Raw genomic sequence first — 8,291 nt, forward strand, 5'->3', positions numbered from 1 at the left:
TGCCGTACAAAATTGATTTACACAGTGACCACAGCTTATTAACTTAATAGGCTTAAGTTATAGGTCAATTTTTTTTTATCTTGTACTTTGTTTGGTGGACAAAACACAACACAAGTAAAATAATATTAAATTTACTATAATACCCTCTTCCATATTAATTATTTTTATATAATTCATATAATTATGTATTATCAAATAATATATATCATAAATATATAATAATATAATATAAATATAAAAATATTATTTTAATTAATTTAATTATAATACCCATAAAAAACTTCATAACCATTCACCATTCAAATGGCATCTTCTTCCTTGGGGTAGCAGAGCAACGAGGATGGAATATGAGAAGACCAACGAAGTTAAATAGTGGCACAAAACTACTAGTTATTGTTTAGTATTTGGAACAAAAAGTTATCCCACGGTTTAACTAGTAACAAAAAATTAAGCTTTGGTGCTGTCCATCAGAATTCTTATTGTGTTGTCACATGATCACTTTCAAATCAAACCTGAAACAATTACATTTGTGTTGTCATGTATCATATTTTTTAGCAAATAACTGTTGACGGATCCTTAAAATAATTGGCTCAATCAAGACTTCAACTACCAAAACTGCTTTTTAATAAGAAATGTTGAATTTCTTTTACCATTTTAATTAAAATTGTTGACGACTGGACAAAATTCATGAACTTCATTTTAGGGTGTCTATATACATTCCACGGGTTGCAGACCCATAAAAATATTTGTTAGCACTGGGTGTCTGAACCTATCCATTCACAGGCAAATGATTATATGATCTGAATATGAATTGAAGTCAATAATGTTTTAGTAAATATGCTGGAAAAGAATCACTCTGCTTCAAGGGCAGCAATTTCATATCTGACTTCTTCTAGATGTTCATTAATGGCCATGACAGCATCCTGGACACCTCTAATAGCTTCTTTTAGAGCATTGTCATACTCAGCATCTGCTTCAGCTTCTTCAGTCCCAGAAGCTTCTGTAATCTCCTGAACATGAACGCACTCATGCTCTGCTGGCTTTGTAAATTTGCAATTCTCATGGCTTACCAGACGTTCAGATGGGCGACCGGCTTTCTTTAACACCTGAATGGTGGCAGTCTGTGAAGTATAGTAATTGTCAGCATAGACTACACATTTGAATGACAATTATTTGGGTAGTAGCAAGAAACAGAATAGTGCAATCTAATAGAATACGAGTTCTAGTCATGAAGGCAATTAAGAGCAAGTAGAGAAACTAATTGATATAATGTTATTATACAATCTGTGCAGAATTTTCAAATGGTAAACAACCACAAGTAACAACAACACCCACGGGAGAGAGGGCAAAGAAAATATAATCATTCCATTCAACGAAATTATCAATTCTTATCTTATAGGCTAAGGTTATTGCATTATTTTTATGTATCTAGTGAGAAAGTCATTTTTATGACTGAAAGGAGTAAATATGGTCCATACAACAATAACTTAAAAAAGTCATGAGATGTTTTAAAAAACTCATGATGTACATGTTTTAATCTTAACTATTCATGAAAAGATTTAATAGTCAATATTTATTCCTCTCGCGCTCATAAAAAAGACTCTCTCACTAGATATATCTCTTAGATATAAATACACACATCTATATATGCATGTATGAAACTAATGTGTGCTGAGTAGAATCAGTTGCACATAGAATACTTACTAGATGGAGCTGGATTATGAGCAACTTAAGAAACTTTAAGCCATTCTTATAAACAATTCTTATAAATAACTAAATATTGACTAGCCATTTCAGGTTTAAATTCTTTCTGTTTCTATTATTTTGGTTTTTGGTAAAACTAGTAGGTTTTTAAATATACATGTAGTAGCATGTTCCTGGTGGCCACACTAAAATAGGCTTGAAGAGGTGTTTTCTGAATATGAACCAAGACAGGTTTTAGTTATTAAGTTGGAGAAAGTAATCTAGTCCAGCCAAGAGTGTTACTGAGTGGATAAACTTCAGTTTTGACCTTTTCCTGAAACAGGTAGTTTGAAACTTACATTTGGTATGCCCCAAAAAAGAAAAAGAAAAGAATCCTACATTTAGGTGTATAACTGCATGAACAATTCCAACAAGATCAATTTATTATATCACTACATTTAGTGAATTAAACAGGATTTCTCCACTTAACCTTAATGAAACACTTCAATTCTTCGACAAATTATAACAATAGAAGAATAGCTGGATATACAATGGACAAAGTATCCTCACTTGATATCCAGATAACACACATAGAGCAAATTCAAATAACATATTTCATAGCATGTTTCAGTCACAATGTCTGATAAACAATGCTACCAAGAGCAAAGATATAAAAAGAAAAGTACAAGAAGAAAGATTCATAAAAACAATAAAAGGAATATAAGTTGATGCATCACTACAAACATCGAAATCTGTTTCACTAGAAGAGCTATTCAATTCAAAACTAAACTAGATACATACCAGTTGAAGTTTCTGCTTTTCCTGATCTTGAACAGCTCTAAGGAGCTGCGCTAGATCAACTCGGCAGTAATCAGGGCTTCTAAACAGTGACTCCATTTCAAGGACCTGTGCTAAATCAAAAAAAGGAAAAACAAAAAAAAAAGTTAAACAAAGGCAGTATATGAAACAGAACCACATTTTTTTGAGTTCAAAAAATTGATAATGTTGGGATCATGTGTCAAACTTTTTTCGAGCAATTGTTAAACTCTATTGTGATTTCACTGCAGAGCTGCTTGTAAGCCAATTCCCCTCCAGAGGCCATGTAGTCAGAAAACCCACTGCCAAGTTAGATATATAAAACCAAAGTGTCAAATGTCAAATTCCAATGTAATTAATCTTAGGAAACACTACAATCACAAATTCCAATGTGTTAATCAATTCCTGGAATAGTAACATTGACATCATGAACTTCGAATTTTCATGATAGAAAAATGGTTCATATGTAAAGCATCACTCCTTTTCATATATTCATCCCAAAACTAAAATAAAATTAATCTCCACAGTTTAATTTTTGTCCCGAGTCAATATCAACAAATTAGAAATCACTTCAGATATGAATTTTAAAGTAATTATTGCAAAAAATCAACAATTCTACAGTACATTTCATTTCAATCTACGATCAGATAACAATGCATTCCAATTAAATTCTTAGTTTTCGTAGAGGATTTTTTTATAAAAATAAAAAATAAAAACCATTCTCTTGGTCCATTTCCCTGAATCAATCTCATTAAAATAGTTCTTTCCTTTTTTTTTCTTTTTCTTTTTTTAATCCCTCAAGCTCAAATATGAACCCTAAAGTATTGCTATCCCTAAGTAACGTTTTGATTCAAATACAGTCGCAGATAAGAGATACGATCATAAAGAAGAAGAAAAAATGATTTTGCATATAATTTTGGCGAATCCAAACAAAGCCTTGTAAGTAATTAGTAAGTGTTAACTATTAACCTTTTGAGCTTAGAATATGCTTCGGCCCTGCGTTGCTGAATTTGGAGGAAACCACGAAGCAAAAGAAGAACTTTGGCTGGATCAAGCTCTGTCGACATCGACATCGACATCGATTCCTTTATCGAAACCTTCTTCTCGAAATCAAAATCTTCTTCTTCCATCGCTCGCTCACTCGCCACCATGTTTCCTCACTCATCTCGTTTTCTTCCTTTTATATACGACCCACTGCTGCTGTCGTTTTTACGAAAACGACTTCGTTTTCAATATAGTTTTTTAAAAACAAATAATTATTTTAAAACATGATCCCTTACTCATTGTTCCCTCCCTTTCTTTTTAACTCTGAGATTTTTGAAATATTTTTTTCTTATTTATTTGTCATTTTCAGAGTTCAAGGTGATATAAATTTTTTTCTCTCAAGTATACCTTTCTCTCCATAAATTATTTTTATATATTCCAAAGTTAGATAAGTTGAGATTTAGACTTGTATTAAACAACACTTTGTATCTACTCTCAATACATAAAACTTAATTCCCAATAATAGAAAATTCAATAGTACTTTTTTTTATGAATATCAATCTTTAGTTAAAAGAAAAAGCTTCACGGTGAAATTGAACTACAGATAACATAAGAATGAAAAAAGATACTCCTAACTATATTTGCTTGCAAGAAAGAGTTGAAGATTCCTTTAATAACATTGAAGATGATGATGAATCAAACTTGCAAGATGACAAAATCAAAAAGGAGAAAGTTAAAAGGGGTTTTGATTTAAATGAAAAGGCAGATTGTGGATTTGATTTGAATAAATTTTCAGAAGAAAAAGATTTTGTTAGCAACAGCCCCGTTATCAATACCAGCAACCTGGGCCATAATCATGCAGAACATGCAGCCCATGCAGAGTCACACGACGTAACATGTGAAGAAGTAGTTTCGAACCAGAGAAGACCTAGGAGAAACAACGCTCGACCAACCTACCTAAGGGACTTCGTATGATCATCCATGATCTGTTATTAGTTATTGTAATTAGTTGTTAGCTATTCGGTTATTCGATTAATACCGTTAGAGTTTCGTTAAGGCAATTGTAATCTGTGTATAAAAGGCATTGTGTAGTAATGAATAAAACAGAGAGAAATTTCATAAGTTTTCATTGTGAGGAGGCCTTGGTCCTCGAAACCAAACTCGCGTCCCCTTCCTGCTCGTAACATTGGTCTGACCTGCCGCCGGTCTCTAATGGCGGACCATACCACCCGACGCACCACCACTGATCAATTAGAAGAAGCCATTTCTTCTTTATCCGAGAAGCACTCCGAGCTGGCAAGCAAGGTTGACGTCTTGTGCGATCGCCTGACCCAACTAGCCACTCAACCCACAACGTCGTCACCCCCACCACCACCTCGTCACCCCGTCAAGCTGGACATCCCTCGCTTTAATGGGCACGACCCCTTGGGTTGGATCTTCAAGATCACCCAATTTTTTTACTACCAAGGAACCCCCAACGACGACCGTATCACCGTCACTTCCTTTTATCTTGATGGCCCAGCCCTTAGTTGGTTTCAATGGATGCACAAGAACGGCTTCATCACCTCTTGGCAGGCGATGTTACATGCAATCGAGACTCGCTTTGCGCCATCATTTTACGACGATCCACGGGGCACTTTGTTCAAGCTTTCACAACGCGGCTCCAGATTGTGGGCCTGCCTCCCTTGTTCCTTTTAAGTTGTTTTATTTCCGGCCTCGCCCCGAAAATCTGTTGTGAGGTCCAAGCCCTCCAACCATTGTCCTTGCCACAAGCCGTTGCTTTAGCGCGCTTACAGGAGGATAAGATCAATGATCGCCGCCACCCTTTCCGACCATAACCCCATCCTTCACCACCCCCGCCTCCCCATCCCTCTCCCAACCCCAACCCCAGCAAACCCAAGCCACCTTTTATTCAACGCACCCCTGAAGAGATGGCATCCCGCCACGATAAAGGGCTCTGCTATAACTGTGATGAGAAGTGGAGCACCTCTCATCGGTGTAAGGGCCACGTCCTCTTCCTCATTACAGACCCCTCTGAACCACCTGACCACCCTCTTGCCCTTTCCTCCCCCACCCTCGAGCCAAACCCTGACCCCTTACCGGAACCGGAGAAATCACCAACCAGCCCCTACATCAGCATTCATGCCTTGGCTGGTCTCCCCGCGACGGACACCTTTTGGGTCTTTGGTACAATACGCCACGTGCGCCTCACAGTCTTGGTCGACAATGACAATACACACAACTTTATTCAACCGTGGGTGGCTAAGTTTCTTAACCTCTAGACGGTAATGATTGACCCACTCCGTGTTATGGTGGGTAATGGCTCAATCCTCGAATGCCTGTCTTGGTGCCTGGCAGTCAAAGTACAGCTCCAAGGCCACCCCTTCACGGTGGCAACAAAGGGCTCTTTTAGCAATGATATTTTTTGCTTCTTTCCTTAGTGGAAGATAAGAGTGGAATGCTTATGATCATTAGTTGTTTCGAGGAATAAAAAACAAATATTAAGCTGATAAAATTTTGGAACCTTATTCTTCTGCTGAGCCCTCCTAGCCATAATCAAGTGAAGTGGCTTTAATGCTCTACAGGTACAAATCAATGACCTAGGTATCATCTACATGTAGCAAATTTGCTACATCCAAATCATTAGTCAATAACAGAGTTTAGCTAATTTGATTTAGTATTTTGCAAATAATCTGAGCTAGTGGATGAGACAATTCCCCTAGGTCTAATATGGGTTCTTCATGTTCGGAAATGCCATCATAATTTCCCTCCTCCGTTAACTCAAAACAGGCACTAATGCAAAAGCGTAAAAATAATAACGCCAAGAGATTGATAGATACCACACAAAGCTATGTAGTTGCTAGCATTATCTGGTTCTAATTGGAATAGCTGATGTGCTGCCATTTCTCCAACTTCAACATTTTTGTCCATTACACAACCAGCAAGAAGGGCACCCCACATGCTTCCTGTCCCTGATGCTTTCATGTTTTCCAAGAACTGAAGTGCTTCCAGAAGATACACACAGCGGCTCAGAAGATCCACCATACGAGCATAATGCTCTACAGTAGGCTCAAACCCATAGTCTGAACAAATTGAGCTGAAAATGTGCTTGCCTTGATCTATCAGACCCGAGCGGCTACAACTGGTCAATATTGCTGGGAGTGTGACAGGGTTCGACCTAAACCCTTCATCTACCATCTTCTTAAACAGCAAAAGAGATTCCTCCCCCTTTCCGTGTGCCCCATAACAAGATATCATGGTGGTCAACGTGACTAAATTCATGTGGCACATGGTCCAGAAAACCTTTTCTGAATCATTCAAGCATCCACATTTTCCATACACATCAATCAACGCATTCCAATGGCAGCAGCTGCATCAAAATCAAAGCTTCTCGCTACATTCCCGTGAACTTCTCTCGCTTTCAACAAGTCTCCTTCCTTTCCACAAGCTTTCAGAATGCTAGGAAGAGTCATGAAATCCACCCTCATCATCCCATTCAGACTTAGCATCTCCCTGAAACAACGCATTGCATCCGAATACAAATCAGCCCTTCCAAACCCCAAGATCATCAAATTCCACGTCACGAATCCCTAGTTTCCAACAAGTCTCCTTCCTTTGGGCGTGGCATTGCAAAGCTGAGGAATGTGTTATGCAACTTCGAAGCAGGAATGACAACCTTTTCCTAGTTTCCAATGAGGTGCAATTCATGGTTTAATTGTATAAACTCTACAAAAACACAAATACAAAGATAATGACTACACGGAGGGCTGTTGGAATGAAATCCTGCATAATAAAGTCTTGGGATTCAATTATTCACTCTCGTGGTGTGTTTGGTTTATACGATGGAAATAAAAAAAATTAATTATCATAAATTCATAATGTAAACTATGTTGGTCCTATTAAAAAATGTATAAATTTATCTCCAATATTATTTTCCATCTTCGCTTCCATTAGACATGCCAAGGAAACCCGTACCCGTGGATATCCGCCCGAATCTATCCTGATTTTGACGAATAATATCCGAGTTGACCGGGTATGGGTTCGGGTTTTCTCAGATAACCAAAAGTCGGGTATGAGATTACTAGATCCGTCCCGACTCCGAATCCATCCCGTCACTTAAAATCTTGAGAATTTTTGCATAATTTAATCAAAAGGCCTATAATTTTTATTACTAGTTAATTTTATTTTAGAATTTTTACATAATTTAATATTATTTTCTTAACGATTTTTTAGACACATGCGCTATAATAAATTTATTGATATATAATTAGTTAAAAATAAATGTTTAACAATCAATTTATTTTTTCTAAAATGAAATTTTTAATATTTTTTTACTAAAAGAAATTATTTTTCTAATTTAAATCGGGTATGGGACGAGATCAGGAATACCCGACGGGTACAGGAATGAGATAATAAACTTTAACCCGTCGGATATCGGATATATTGGAGAGTCGGAGTCGGAGATTGGGGAAACAATACCCGTACCCACCACGTCCCATTGCCATGGGCTTCCATACATACTCTTTGCTTACTAAATTTGGATTTTTTTTCGATAAATGTTAGTTTTGTTAGAAATATTACGAGAAGGGATTCGAACGTATGATCTCTCCCCCTTACCTTCTCTCTTCACCCTTTTCCAAGATGAATCTTATATCTCTCCTTATTAAACTTGGATGGTTAGTGGTTTTTTTGGTGTATCTACCGGCTGCAGCAACATAGTGTCATATTGGTCTTTTATTAAGTGTGTTTTTGCCTCTGTTTGTTTGTTTTATGCTGTACTTGTTGATCGGTGACCGGATAGTGGCATG

At 37.0% G+C, this 8,291-nt stretch overlaps 1 protein-coding gene across 1 annotated transcript; it reads right to left on the reverse strand.

Annotated features, from left to right (window-relative positions):
* Positions 1 to 624: 624 nt before the first annotated feature.
* Positions 625 to 3,656, reverse strand: LOC100306178 (REX1-B-related protein). The gene is made up of 4 exons (NM_001248052.2): positions 3,469 to 3,656; positions 2,708 to 2,801; positions 2,485 to 2,589; positions 625 to 1,121 (listed from the first exon to the last, which is right to left on the reverse strand). Exons 1-4 carry the CDS (start codon positions 3,648 to 3,650, stop codon positions 852 to 854), a joined length of 651 nt encoding a protein of 216 aa, NP_001234981.2. The 5' UTR covers positions 3,651 to 3,656; the 3' UTR covers positions 625 to 851.
* Positions 3,657 to 8,291: the final 4,635 nt, after the last annotated feature.

The sequence above is a fragment of the Glycine max genome, chromosome 6 (genome assembly GCF_000004515.6).
Source record: "Glycine max cultivar Williams 82 chromosome 6, Glycine_max_v4.0, whole genome shotgun sequence".
In the NCBI taxonomy this organism is placed as follows: Eukaryota; Viridiplantae; Streptophyta; class Magnoliopsida; order Fabales; family Fabaceae; genus Glycine; species Glycine max.